Raw genomic sequence first — 14,666 nt, 5'->3', positions numbered from 1 at the left:
GCTGGAATACCCAGATCTGGAGCATGCAGAGAGAGCAGTGAGGAATTTTTGTCAAAAGGCGAACCCTGCTTAGTATGCATTTGGCCATCTTGCTACACCTGGGGGTAAAGATGGTGGTGGGCATGCACTAATACGAAAGCAAGGCCCTCACCTGTGTGCACTCATCTCATTCCAGCTGGGCAAGAAAACCTCAGATCATAGGGCAAGAAATCCTTAAACAAAGCATTTCCAGATTTCACTGTGAGGTCATGTGGAGAGGTGAGTGAGCTAAAAATCTGTATTATTTTTTTAAGTGGTATTCACTCTTCTAAGGTACTATCTGTGTTAAACCGTCACTGTGGTGTGCTGACAGAGTAACTCCTGTTGTAGTACCCTACCAGGGGAGTTTCTCTAAGCTACTGTATTTTATTTTTATTTTTATTTTACTTTTTAATGTACCCATTAGAAAACTGACTGAATTTGAGTTAAGAATCTGTTACATTTAATTGCAACATTAACTGCTTCATTGTGGTTTACTTAGTAGGAGAGGCTTTACATCTGAAAGAATTGTAACGTAGTATTACAGTATCTACATCTTAACAGTATCTACATCTTCTGGATTTCAAAATCTGGCTGGATCATTGCTCATATATTTACCAAAATGTTTGTGCAGGTGTTATATAATTGTATATTTATACCATGTGTGTGCTGTGGGCCACCTCAAAATATTGTACTTACCACTGGTGGCAGGCAGAGTGGACAGCAGGTAATATGAATAATTTTAAACCTGCATTGAAAGAAGCTGCTCAAAACTACATATCAAATGTGTGATCTGTGCACTTTCAGGAAGCTGTGCCATTGTGTTATGGTGCTATGGAAACATCTCTTGATGGTAACACATAGTGAACTTTTGCAATATGACTTTGGAGGCAAGTGTTGGCTACAAAAAAAAAAAATCCTTCCTTCTCTGCTAGGAGTTATGTTCTACCTGGGACAGACTCTGGAGTGAAACTGCTGATTATGATGATACTTAGCAATTATACTATGATAAGTTAATTACAGAGGAACAGTCCAATGGCTGTGGTTTGCTTTGGCTGGAATGCATGAATTTATAATGGAAAGAAAGGTGATGGCATCTTCTGAGCAGCACAGCTGAGATACTGATATTCTCCTGCGGTCTAATATGGGAGCAAGTGCTTCCCTTTCAATTTGTGTAAGTGAATTTAAATCTGACTTCTTGAGTCTCTCTCATATCTTTAATTCTTTCTGAGGAAGATGCACTTATTTTCTCAACTCAACTGTTGCATCTGAAGAGGTTAAGAGGAGGTATTTACAGTAGAATATCATGTGTTAAAAGTCTCTATTTTAAAATTCTTGCATCTTGTATTTTAAGATATTTTCATATTATTTTTTAACTTTTTTTAAGGCAATTATTAATGCTTTAGCGTTATTATCAAGTTCTAAGCTTGCTTATATATTGAAAGAGCAGAATAAGGTTTAAATTTTTCAGTCTTCGTGTGTGTTTGTGTGCCTTTGCCATGGCAACAAGGCTGAATACAGCCAAGTCAAGTTCTGGCTTGTGACATTGTTGAAGGTGTGCATTTTATGAGCTGAAATACAGCTTGTTCTATAGCAGTTCAGCTACAAATCCATAGGAAAGTCTTTCCTTTTTCCAGAAGGAAATGTAGTAATAAAAACATTGAAGGTTAGTTTTAGAATGTGTTGGGGTGGGGCTATAAAAAATTAGAATCCGCCTTTAAAATGAAGTATGTATATTGTTTAAATCTTCTTAATGCAGAACTGGTACCAGCATTTAAATCTGGATATTTCATGGTTGGACTTCTGCTTTCATTGTGTTGTGTAAAATGTCTGACTCTTTAAATATGAGTCCTCTTGTATGCGACTGTGAATGTACCCTGACTGATAATAAGTAAATAACACAACTTTCAGGGCTTTAACTTAAGCTTGTGACTTGTGGCCACCTAGATTTGAATGAAGAAGTAGTAAGAGTCTTGTGGAGCTCAAAATGGTTGCTGCTGTGACATGTTGCTCTTCTCAGCGGCCAGCTTTGAAGGAGGTCCTGCTTTTAGGGTTTCACATGATATCTAAACCTATTGCTCATGTCCTTTCATGTTCCTCTGTATTTTAAACTTCCTTGTTGGATCTCTGGCTGGGCTTCATCATTAGATCATTCTTTATTTGTGAGTTACGTACAAAAGTTATATGTGCTTCAGTGTGGAAACCGCAGCGAACATGTTAGTTCAGCATCCAACTTTATAAAGATGGGCTGAAGGCCTCTGTGTCACTGCTCAGCAATGCTTGTCAAACGCAAGCTGTATTTGGATTTTTACAGTTAAAGTGTTTACAGCAAACAATACCAGAAATCAGATGATTGAGTTCTGGAAGCAGTAATCTAGACTTGGATTTGCATTTGAAACAAATAGGGCAAATTAAAAATCTTTTCAATTTAAGCAAAAAGACATAAGCTGCTGCTTGCTCTGGGAGTAGTCTTCTTTCATGACTTTTGTATTATAAATAGGCCTTTCTGTCGATAAAACTTTGCAAATGCCTCAGCCACAGGGTAAAATGCCTGCAGGCTGTCCCTTCCTCATGCCGCCAGCCCCTGAGGGGTTCAGCTGAGCCCTCGGGTGTGGCCGCCAGAACTTTCTGGAACCTTCCAGAGGCAGTACGGGCAGCCCCGCCCTCTCCTCACAGAGCCCCTCAGCCAGTGTCATTCCCCTCTCAGCCCTGGGCAGCCTCTTCCTCCTCACGAGACAGAAAAAAACAGCTCCAGAGTGTATATTGTTCATGATTTCTTCTGTACGTTTTTGCATCGGTTATCAGGGTAAGAAAAAAGAAAAACCTGATGAGCAGAGGTGGGAAACCTTTACCCGGTTTGTGCTGTGGCTGCTGCTTAAATGCCTTTTCTGGCACCATTAATCTTGCTTTTTTTTTTTTTTTTAATTTTCTTGGTGAATTGGGCAGGTGGGATGAGAAAGCTGTGCCCTAGCATTAGTCAGCCCTTTGCCTGGCTGCTTGGGCTCTTTTTGGGGAAGGGGTTTAGCAACCCCTCCCTGTCTTAAACAGGGCACCTGCCTTGACCTGGACCCCTATTGCCTCGCGGTTTTTGTGCACAGCATTGTCTGCCTCTTTACACACGCAGTTTCTATAACTGCATTTCAAAAAAAAAAAAGTCTCACTTTGTGGATGGTCCAGACACATTAGTGTGCACATATGTGAAGTAAATGTGTCATGGTTTGGATGTCTTGAGGTTTTAACAGAGCAGCGTGCTGTCACTGGGCCCAAGCAGGCCTGGGATGGCAGCTGCACAGAAGGGCTGGGATTGTGCGGAGGGCAAAGCCCAGCCTCTGTGGTCACAACTTGTGGTTTTTTTGATGCTGGAGTTGGGGGATCTGTTGAGATCTGGATTTTGGACTTGAGCGGACTGTAGATATGTATAGGTTTTGTTAGGATTTACCCCGTTGTAGGTCCTGTCTTATCTCTACAGAAGGATATTAAGATTTTAGGAACATGCCATGGAGGTAAAATATGCATGAGGATGCCTTAATGAGGACAATAATTGAACCTAATATGTAAATCCTTGAACAAAAAAAAAGTGTGTGTGTGTGAAAATCTGCTTCTTCTTATTGCTTTTCTGTTTTTATTCCCCAGAAATCATTATCTTCTGTTCAAGTCAGGCACACAACAAATAAAGTCTCACCGGATCCACAGATCGACAGAGAAAGAACATTTGGTGTTCCTCTGGAAGCTCTCGTACAGGATGCAACACAATGTGGAGTCCCTTTTCTCGTCACACAGATGGTGGAATACCTAGAAGTATTTGGTAAGTTTATGTTTTGTCTGTTCTGGCCTGTTGTTTTTTGCTTAAGCAGTGCTTTTCAGCTGTAACTACTCAGCAGCTTTGTGGTCTATTTTTACAATTATTGTGCTTTTGTAGAGGAGCTCATGCTTTTTGAGATCCACTTCTCTTCACGCAGGTATGATAATGCAGCTGTTGCTTACTGTTTCATATTCCTTCTTGGGCAGGTCTGCAGCATGTTGGTATATTTCGAATCAGTGGTTCAGTGAATAAAGTCAAAGAATTGAAGCAAAAGTACAATCAAGGAGAAAAGGTAGACCTCATTAATCATGGAGATGTTGATTCTGTAGCCAGCCTTCTGAAACTGTTTCTAAAAGAACTGCCAGTGGCTGTTTTTCCAGACAATGTCTGTGCTGGCCTGCTAAAAACTTTCCAAGGTACGGAATGGACACCTTCCAAACTTCTGTCCTTTCTCTGACAGTGAATGATACTGTGTTCATAGCACCTTTGTAGTAAGCAGTGGTTTCAGTTTCCTTGACCCTAGACTGATGTTTAATTGCTTTTAATAGACCAGTCTTCCATGAAAGTGCCTGTAGTCTTTTTTTCTTTTTTTTTTTTTAATTCATTAAAGCTTTTGGACACGATATCCTGTGGCAAGGCATTGTGCAATCCAGTCCTCTGATCTGTATTCTCTGAGAATCATCCTTTGTATGTTTTCTTTTAAAATTTGGTGCCTTACTACTTACTGAGATACCATTTTTATTTTTAATCTAATCACCATCATAATGCTGTTCATGCATTTATTTATCTGCTGCCTCACTCCTCTCTTTTCCAAGCTGAGGCCTCCCTCTCTATTTCACCTTCCCTTATACAGGAGCCTTTCTGTTCCCTGTTCTTATTTAGCACTTTTTACTAGTTTTCTTATTGTCTTCTAGGCAGCAGTGAGTGGAGTGGCATGAAGTGTTTACATCTCAAAGCCAGAATGAGTACCTATAGCAATATGCTGACTAGTTTCCTGTTCTTGTCTGTAGTTCTTAATTGTGTAAAATCAAATAAAACCCCACTACTGATGGTTGAGCTAATGCTTTCAGACAATTAGGCCAAGTGATTTTGAGTGTTAACTAATTCAGGTGTTTGCATACAAATAAGTAGGTTTTGCGGGTTAGACTGCAGGCTGCTCTTGTTCAAACTTCATCTGCTGGATTCTGAGTTATGTACACATTTACAAGAAAAGAAAGCAACAACAACAAAGTCCCTTTCATCAGATCTGAAAAGCGTATGCTGAATGATCCTTCTACAGAATTTTGCAATCACCTTGTTTTGACCATCCTGAATAGTATTGCTTAAATCCTCTTTTTTTTTTTTAATTTTTATTTTCTTTTCTCCCTCCTTCCCTCCCCTTCTCATTAATATGTTGAGCAATGTGAGTCTTGCCCTTTATGGACTGTGTTTTTTAGGGCTAGAATTGCTCTTTAGGATGTGATTTGCTATTCACAATGTTGAAGCTATGCAGATGTGTCCTGTCCTGGAGATCTATGGCAAAATTGAGCATCAACTGCCAATTATTGAGCAGTACTGCTACCTCAGTTCTAATATCCAGGAGAGTTTATCATACTAATTCTGAACTGCTGATCAAATAGAGTTGTTTGTGAAGTCATTTTTTTTGCCTTGTGACTCTTCTTTGAAGAATGGGAATCAAGGAAATGTGAAGTATTCCCAATTTAGATTTTTAAGCGTCTCTTGTGTAACAACAGTTGCATACTTAAAGAGCAAAAATGTTTTGAGACTGAGAGCTACCAGTTAGTCAGGAAACGGAGATGATGCAGTGCTGAAAGGATACAATTTCTTACTCCTTGTAATGAGAATCATACAGCGTGTGTCAAATCTCTGGGGAGAATCAAGGCTGATAATCTTTTAACATCTTTAAAGGCAGCTTTAAGGATTCACATACATGACTACTGCCTATAACTCCATTAAAAAGCAGCAAGTACTTTTGTCCTAACAGGAAGAATAGCAAAACCAGAGTATATAAAACCCAGTATTTGGAAAATCCACAGTACTTAAATACTTAATATGTGAAAATAGTTTTCCAAATTTAGTGTAGAAATTCTTCATTTAGAACATATATTAGAGCAAAGTAAAGAATAAATATTTTAAAACTGTCCCTCTTTCTCAGATCTATAATAATATCTATGATGAAATCATGTTATTATTAGGAATATCTATGGAATAACTTTTTTTTTTTTAACAGAGCACAAAATCCACACAACAGAATGCATAAAGAATCTGAGACAATTACTCAGCTGCCTGCCCGAAGCCCATCAAAACCTTCTGCAGTTCCTGTCTGCTTTTCTGTTAAAGATAGCAACGTACAGTGCAGTGAATTTCATGACTCTGGAAAACCTAGCTGTTGTGTTTGGACCTGCTCTTTTCAAGTGAGTACTCCATATCTATTTACCCATCTTAAACAGTACTACTTCATCACGCTTTAAAACAAGGCCTCCCATCATAATTGTGCGTCCAATATAAGTACAGTATTTTGAAAGTTAAATGCTATATGCAATATTAAGGGCTAATGTGAACAGTTTCTGCTCAGGCTGACCAACTTGGCTCTGTTAGGTTGGCTCTTTACAGGCAGGGCCTCAAGTAAGAAACCATCTAAAAAGAAGAGGTGTGAGGGCTAGAGAGCTCTTTAATGAGACTTACTTGTGTTTTCCTGTCCAAGCTATGTACGGGCTGTAGAGGTTACTTACTGAGAGCACCAATTCTGAAATGCTAAGACTCATTTTGACCTCGTAATGGCATTTGATATCAGAGAAGAGAAGGGAGTCTCTTCTACCAAAGTAGAGGAGTAATTCATTCTATCCTTTGTGGAAAGTTTTGGATATACTGGTGCCAGTAAAATGCACATGGAAATGTGAACAGAGACCAGCTGAGCTTGCAAGAGGTAAGTACAGAAGCTGGTGAAGGTGTGTTTGGGATGACGGAGGGTGGCCACTTATCTGGATGCTAAAAAAGAAAGGTGGGAGAGCATGTCGGGTAAGTCAAGGTGGTGAGAGAGAGGAAACAGCCTAGAGTGGTGTGATGGTGGATTTTCCAGAGAAACTGAAATGTTTCAGTGCTTCATCCTGTTTGTCACGTTGATACAGAAAAGTGATAGTGTTCATACCTATCTTAAGATTTGTAAACCTTTGTTTCAGTGAATCAGTCCAGCTGAATGTAAACTATAAGTGAATCGCCAATTTGTAAAACTTAAGCATTAACAATTAGTGTTTTCTATACAGCAAGAAATGCCTTGTTGTTTCCCACTTTTTTTGTGTGTGTGTTTCAAGTGGAGGAAGTTTTTAAAAGGATAAATTCAGCAAAATTGGTACCATTTATATTAGAAATCACTGACAGGCTTTGTTTTGGGGAAACTGTGCTCATAAACCTTGCTGCTGTTTTCAGAGGGCTCTGTTTGTGTCTGCTTAACTGCTCTGTAGGCTTATCACCAGATGTACCAGCTTATAGCCTTTGCAGGTGATACAAATAAAAGGAACCTTACTTTTTAGCAAAAGTACAGCTGGAGAGGTGAACCTAACAGTGTGCTGTGTAACAGGACTTATACTGTTCACTCCTGTGAGAGTAGGTTTCACTACGGAGGATATTCAATTGTAGAACAAAGCAGTTACACAATAAAAACCCTTAACATCTGCATGCTGAAATCAATAAACGAGTGCAGACAGATGAGGTTTACTCCCAATGTCTGAAATAGTTGCATGACAATGCTTATAAATAGGTAAAAGGCTAATGTTAAAAAGCCTTCACCAAAAATCCAGCCTTTAGACCTATGCTATCTCAAGGACTGCACTGACTGTCACTCTCCTGACATTAGACCCCTTCACCATCACATCAAGCTTGGGTGCATGCACACACGCAAGTATACTTTATTACTTCTGATATCAAATTCTCTGAATGTATGCCCACTGATATCTGAATCTGCACAGAAAATTCAAGTGAACTCCCCTTTTGATGGATGAACTGTTTCGGTTTTTAAGTACCCTAGCCTGTTTTGGGAGATCATCCAGCTACTTCTGAACATGCACCTCTGTTTTTTTGTTTTGTTTTGTTTTTGTTTTTAAGACTACACTTAGTGCTAAACTAAATATTTGTGTCAAGTGACCTGTCTGAGAAACTTTGGAAACAATCTCTGCCAGTTACTTGTCAAGACCACACAGCTACCGTAAATAGAAGTTATAACTACCCTATGAACATTAACACCAGTTTTATGTAGTCATTCTGATCTCACCATCTCTGGGAGAAAGAAAAAACAAAGTCTGGAGCTCATTTTTTTGTAAAGTGTGTAAGTAGTGCTGTCCTTGGAGAGTGATTTTCTGGAATTATGAATAATCACCTTTCTAATAAATGGGTGGAGAGGAGAACCTTGCAACTGATATTTTCACTCAGTGAGATTGCTGTACCCCTTGCTTCTGAATGACCCAAGGCCTCCAAGACTTAGAACAAACCAGTTGTATTTTCCTTTATAAGAGGAAAAATTAAAGGCAGTCTAATGTTGAGGACAATTCTGGTTCTAATCTGCAGAAATGCATACCCTGTGCCATTGTTGGAAGTAACCTATTACTTCTTGGATGTACTATTAACTATAGTTATGGTGCTAACTCACTGCAGGTGTTAACTGTTCTGCATGCGTTCTGGTACTTGCCTTTTTTTGTGCAGTTACTTCTTCCTGCCTTTGCTTTGGGTTGTTTATAAACCCTTCTACTTTAAATTTTGATCTATTTATATTCAAGTGTAAATTCTCTCTGTGACTATCACCTGTCTCAATCTGTTGACACTTTATTTGTGGAGACCTGTCATGTTCACAGTTTCACTGAAGTGACTGAGCTTGAATATAAAGTAGTTGGAATATGGAACACATGGACCTTGGGGACACAAAATTAGAATATAAAACTTGCTGCTGATTGGACCTGATACTAACCTAAACTGCCTGTGCTTCACAGTTAGTAAATACACTAATTGCAAATAGAAGCCTTAGCACAGGTATTACGTTGGAAGCCTAGTTACAGGATCACAGAAAACCTCCTATTGCCCTGAATTTTAAATCCTAAGAATATAGTATCACTGTCTGAAAACTGAATTTTAAATAAGATGTCCATTCTCTATTTTTAATGTTACAACCCCCTTAACTTACTGCTGCTTATTTTGAATATTTGACTGAAATCACCTTCATACAGGAATTATTCCGTTATAATGGTAGTAGTATATATGCTTCCTGTCCCTATTCAGGGTGATGGGACCCAAAGCGTGATGAAGAAAAGATGGTATGTTTCAGAAAAAGTGTAACTTAGTAAAACACTTTATTTTTACCTCGCTCTGCTTTGCAAACCACCTCCTTCTGGTTTCTTCTACTGACCTTTCTCCCTCATGCTGTTTTTCACCTGTGAGACTGTCTTCACCACTATGAGCTTGCTCCACCAGCATCTTTCAGATTGCTTTGCTCTTAGATTTGGAACCTGGCATCTGTTTCTTATCTTCTGAAACTTCAGTCTTAGCATCTGCATTATGCAACTTTCACGTCCTAACTTCCTTGTAGGTGAGGGAGCCACAAACATAGCTCATAGGTGAAGTGTCAGGCTGGCTGCTCCCTAGACTTCCTGTGCTAAGATCTACTCTTCTGTCACCTTCTACTGGTGATTTCTTTCTGCTCATCCTCTGAATTATTTATTTCTGTTGCCATTCCTCCTCCTTCTTGTGAGCCGTATCATGTCCTGTAAGTGCTGAGGAGAAAGTGTTGCTTTTCTTTTATCAGAGATTTGACCAATGTTGCTTAGGTTTCTACAGGTACAATTTTATTTACACCTTCTCTTGGTAAAGAGATTTCTGCTGTTAATCTCAGTAAGCAATTCTTGAGCGTGTGCATAAGGATGCTAGCCAGCTAGCTGTTTGCATCTACTCACTTTGACTCAGTCTTCCTGTAAATTTACAGAAAGTCTAATACACAAGCCTCTGCCAGCAAGGAACTTTTGCAGATCTCCTGAACACAACCAAGGCAAAGCACTGTATGGCTTTTCTAGCTTGCCCTTTGTGGCAAAGCAACTTTGAAAGATTTAGGCTCTCTCAAGGAAACCATAGTTGATTCCTGATGGTCAAGATTCAGTTGTTTCTTATTTGTTAGTGTTCTCCCGTGTTTGATTTGTACTACAATTGATTAGAGTTTTTATGGTGTAATGCAGAATATACTTCAGTAGCTATGCTCTTCCTAGGAATGTATTCCTGGATTCAGCATTCTGTGAACACGGCTACCCTATTGTCAGCCTGATTACAGGATTTCTGCTAGAAGCAGAAGTATCTGAAGAGGCGCAGGAAATGTTTGTTTTACAGAATTAATTGAAACTCAGCGAGGAAGGTGGCTTCAGAGGAAACTAAAAATGTACTTTCTATATTTGGAATACCCATATGTTGCTACCCATGAGTGTTTGCAGATGAGCAGATATTGATATTTGGAGTCAGCTGTAGGGTCACATCCTAGAGTACAGCTTTGGTTTGTGTTAAGCTGACTTGAGAACTGAGCAGCCAAAACATAGGCTGCTACTAAGGGAAAGTGGGCCCCAGTAAATACAGAGAGAGCTGTTTATCTTCAGGAACAACTTGTGGAGTGCACCTTGCTAGCAGGGAGTTAACAGTTGGTAGGGATTAATTAGAGAACAAATGTTTAAGTTAAAGAAGATTAAAAAAAAAAAAAAAACAAAACTGAAAAGATTGCTTGTATGGCTTATGAGTTGAGAGTGTTAACGTTTGGGTAAACCCTGAGTAATTTCTTGGGCTTACTCTGTGCCGGAAAGGCTGTTGCTCAGCTAACCAGGTTTAAAAGCCATGCTTGATTTTATTTATTTATTTATTTATTTATTTTTGAGAAATTGAATCTGTCCTGAGAAGAGGAGGAATCCAAGAAGGAGAATTGTTACTCAATCCTGAAAAAGAACTGATGACACAGCAGTTTATCCTGTAAATCTAGGTCATACCTGCCTATAACTCTTCTTAAACCATTCTTTTTTAAAAGGAGCCCAAACTCGAGTTCTCACAGAAACAAATGTAGATTTACAAAATGAGAATGTGAATGAAAGCACTTGAACTGGGCCCAGTGCATATATTTGTACTTTAAAATTGCAAATAAATAATGGATGTACTAATTTAGCAAACAGAAGACTGGTGTGTGTGTATGTCTCCTCCTTAGTCTCCAGAGTTCATTAATTGTTTAATTATTGATATTATGTTGGGTGGACCTGAGTTGATGCAGCATTTCTGGGGAAGCTGGATTAGGTTACAAAATTCATATGCAAATATCCTCCAAGCCTCCAGATGGTTCACAGGGGGAATACACAGTCCCTTCACAGAATGAGATGAATCTCTTTATTTTGATTAAATGATTCTGATTTAGTCTACTTGTACGGATAGTACAAGTGAAGCTACTACTTATTAAAAAAGGAAAATAAAATCTGCTAAGGGAAGCATGGGAAGTTCCACTGCATGTGACTGAAGTCTGTGAAATTACAAATTATTACGCTGTAACAGTTTCTTATCTATGTTTATTTCAAGGCAGTTCTGGTAATAAGATATTGTTCCGGTGTTCAAAGTTCACCTTCAGAAGCTAAGCTGGAACAGCAAAACAACTCTTCCAGCCCCTGTGCCACTGAGTGGTGGCAGGCTGGCAGGCTTCTGGGGCTTTTTTTTTTTTTTTGTCTTCATCCTTGCCTTTGTGAACTTCATGGCAGACTGCCAGGTTCTAGCTATTTTGTTGCACTGCTTCAAAGATTCAGTGGGATGTGAACCAGTGTAGCAAACGCGGGTTCTGTCACTGTGGGGTTCCCAATGTTGTGACCCCCACCAAGTGGAGATGATTTTTGTTCCAACAATTGCTGATGGGAAATGAGCCTGGAACACTGTTTTATCCAGTTGCCTGGCTGGCTGCACTGGTGAATTATCTCGGGTACAAGGGGGTTCCCTGCATCACTAGCCCCTGGTATGAGAGCTCCAAAACTTAATCCATTTGTTCTTCCCTTAGGATCCCTGTCAGTCCCTTGGCTTGTGAAGAACAAAGGCTTTACAATGGTCTCCTGCTGTATTTGCTTCAACACTATGAGATGCTTTTTGTTGGTCCAAACCCTGGTTTCTCACCGAGTCAAGTAGGTGGCCTTCAGGTAAGAAAGTTACATTAATTGATTCAGCAAGGAATCAAAAGTGCTTCATTAGGTTGTAACCTACAAATGGAAATACATTTGCTTATACATAGTGTGAGTACTGACTATACCTCGTTGCCAGCAGCCTAAGTATTCATTGTATGCCCAAGCTAGAGCGGAAACATAAGTCTTTAAATTTCTGATTATGGAAAAAAAAAAAAAGGTGAATGTAAAAGTAAAAGGTCAAGAAAAAAATACTTTTTCCACTTTAGATATTTTAATGTAGAACTTTGTTAGATCAAAGCCACTGAATGTTTCCTCAAGTGAAACACTTCTTACTGCTCTACTATATGTAGATGATGCAGAAGAGCAAAACCAGAAGAGTGAAACCCCTCTCATCTTTTCAGAAAATGCTGAGTATGTTTCAGCTTTTCCTTGGGTATGTTCTTTTCTAAAACAATGTTAGTACTTTTCCTTGTTTGCCTTATTTGTCAAAAAATCTCCTAGTGGAAGAAGCATGATAGACTACTGCTGCTTTAGGGAGAGGGTCAATGTAAGTCTTGTTTTCAGGGTGTGATGTATCATTGCTGCTTAACTGCTTAACTTGAAATTGATTTTTAGAAAAGGACTTGAGGGGAATGTAGTAATAAGATCTGCAGTCTAATACTTTACCATGAAGTTACTACACATCCTTGCAGTTCAGATTGATGGAAGTGTGCCAGATCAGGTGAAGGATTATAAAAAAGATTTGCATCGCATGTAATTATAGCTCATGCTGCTCATGTTTGTGACTCCTTACTTTCCTGGCTTCTTTCTTCATGTATCTCTGTTAAGAAAAATCGGGAAATTTATAAAGTCAAATACTGTATTTAGAGCATATTATATATCCCAAAGCAGAATACTGGGACTGTTGTGCTCCTTGGAACCTCTCTTTAAGAAGTTTATCTTAAAAAAAAAAAATAATCCTGTTCAGTTGTAGGTACAGAGAACAGAAGGCACTGATGTAAGGATGTTTATGAAATATTCATTCTGTGATACAGGACATGGTCCCAAATCTAAAACTGGGGTCATTTCACACAGAGACCGTGTTGGAGCCCACACCTCTACCTTTCCTCACACTCTGATGTCTTATGCCACTACCATCTTTGGGGATTCCTGCAAATGAGTATGCAAGACCAAAATATTAGGAATCCAATTATATAATGTTTCTCTTCACAAAGCTAGGCAGATTAAGAAGCATCAGCAACTAAAGGAGATTGGAAAGGTATTAGAAAAGCCCAAAGTCAGGCCTTCTGGCTTTCTATTGCAACACTTTTGTTTTAAAAGCAACTTCATTCCCTGTAATTCTGAAAAAATGTCACAGTCTGTTTGAGATTGTGGTGATATGGGAAAGAATTCTGCTGGAAAAATCCTTTCAAATTCTTTAATAAAACCCCAGACAAGGCATAGCCATGAGGCACTCTCCTACTCTGAGGTAAGCTTATGAAAGAAATCCCATCTATGGTGAGAAGGGAATTCGGTATTCTGTGGTTGATCTTGTTTTTGTAATTTCTGGCAGGAAATCCAGCACATTGGATAGGTACTCTTCATCTTTCATAATGTAACAATTGCTGAAAGTCCACTAAATGAGAAACATCAAAGTTAGGTTTACAAACTAAACATATTCAACGTGCATGAACTAGTTCCAGCAAAGCAAGCAGAAAGTGAAATGGCAAGCCTGGCTCAGATCCCTTGTTGCTTCCTGGAAATGGAACTTGCTTTTATTGGCTGTTTCTCATGAAATAACTTGAAGCAGTAACGCTGATACTTGCATTTGGACTACTTAATTCAGGAGATTTTTTTCATTGTTGTTGCGGTGCTTTTTTTCAGTGTAGATTTTTTCACTTCAATTTTATATGCCACTATAATTAATTGAGCTTGAACAAATAAAAGCCATACTGATCTGTCAAGCATGCTATACAGCTGACATAAGCTTAATAGGCAGCTGTGTAGTTTGTAGCCTGAGATGAACAAGACTGATTGTTCCTGATCGTAGCTCTTAGGATACCTAGAAGTGCCTGGAGTCATCCCACCTACTCTATCCCTGTAGGCTGATTCAGGCTGGCTGCTTGGGAGAAGAATTTGCAGATTTTAGAAAGCTGCCTGTCTAATAGATCAGAACTAGTATCCCAGGCTGGCTAGGAGACTGTTCACACCCACCTATTCCATCTAAAGATAGTTGTTTAAAAGATGTGTGCAAGCTACTATATGGCTTTAGTTTGTCCTTTTTCCTGACCGTTGCTGTAATGACAATGTAAGGCCTTAATGGAACCCCCTTGTAAAGGGATTGCAGAGATTCAGGTGGCTGGGGAAGGGGAGCAGGGCACTCTCCTAGACCTGCAGAAAGACTGCAGACACATCAGAGTGGATTTCTCAAACTATGCAATGTGGTTAGGAGTTGGTTGGGATCACTGAAAATTAAATATTAAAATATTAAAAGCTAAATAATATTTTATGGAGGCTATTTGAATGGTTTTTTTTGGAGAAGGGTTTTGTGGTCTAGGGAGTTTTGTCAGTATCAGACTTATAGCTTTTTTTTTTTTTTCAAAGAGGGAGGGGATGTTTCAGCATTAACCCTTTTCTTAAAAAATAAAAAATGAATTGGTGCCTCACTTTCATCTGAAGTTGCCATAAAAAATTGTGGTCTCCCT

The 14,666-nt window shown here is 39.0% G+C and overlaps 1 protein-coding gene across 22 annotated transcripts in view; it reads left to right on the top strand.

Moving 5' to 3' along the window:
* FAM13C (family with sequence similarity 13 member C) overlaps positions 1-14,666 on the top strand; it is a 133,753-nt gene that overhangs the window by 9,825 nt on the left and 109,262 nt on the right. For 17 of the 22 annotated variants that reach the window (XM_083845251.1, XM_083845243.1, XM_083845250.1 and 14 more), the window contains 4 exons: positions 3,652-3,823; positions 4,027-4,236; positions 6,051-6,234; positions 11,862-11,997. In XM_083845251.1, the coding sequence (XP_083701377.1) occupies positions 3,652-3,823; positions 4,027-4,236; positions 6,051-6,234; positions 11,862-11,997 (702 nt within the window). Of the gene's footprint in view, positions 1-175; positions 259-727; positions 1,193-2,310; positions 2,825-3,651; positions 3,824-4,026; positions 4,237-6,050; positions 6,235-11,861; positions 11,998-14,666 lie in introns of those variants that run through there. The other 5 variants (XM_083845235.1, XM_083845253.1, XM_083845236.1 and 2 more) reach the window with 5 other exon arrangements.

The sequence above is a fragment of the Anser anser genome (assembly GCF_964211835.1).
Source record: "Anser anser genome assembly, chromosome: 7".
NCBI lineage: Eukaryota > Metazoa > Chordata > Aves > Anseriformes > Anatidae > Anser > Anser anser.
This window is presented reverse-complemented; position numbering and strand designations above follow the sequence as displayed.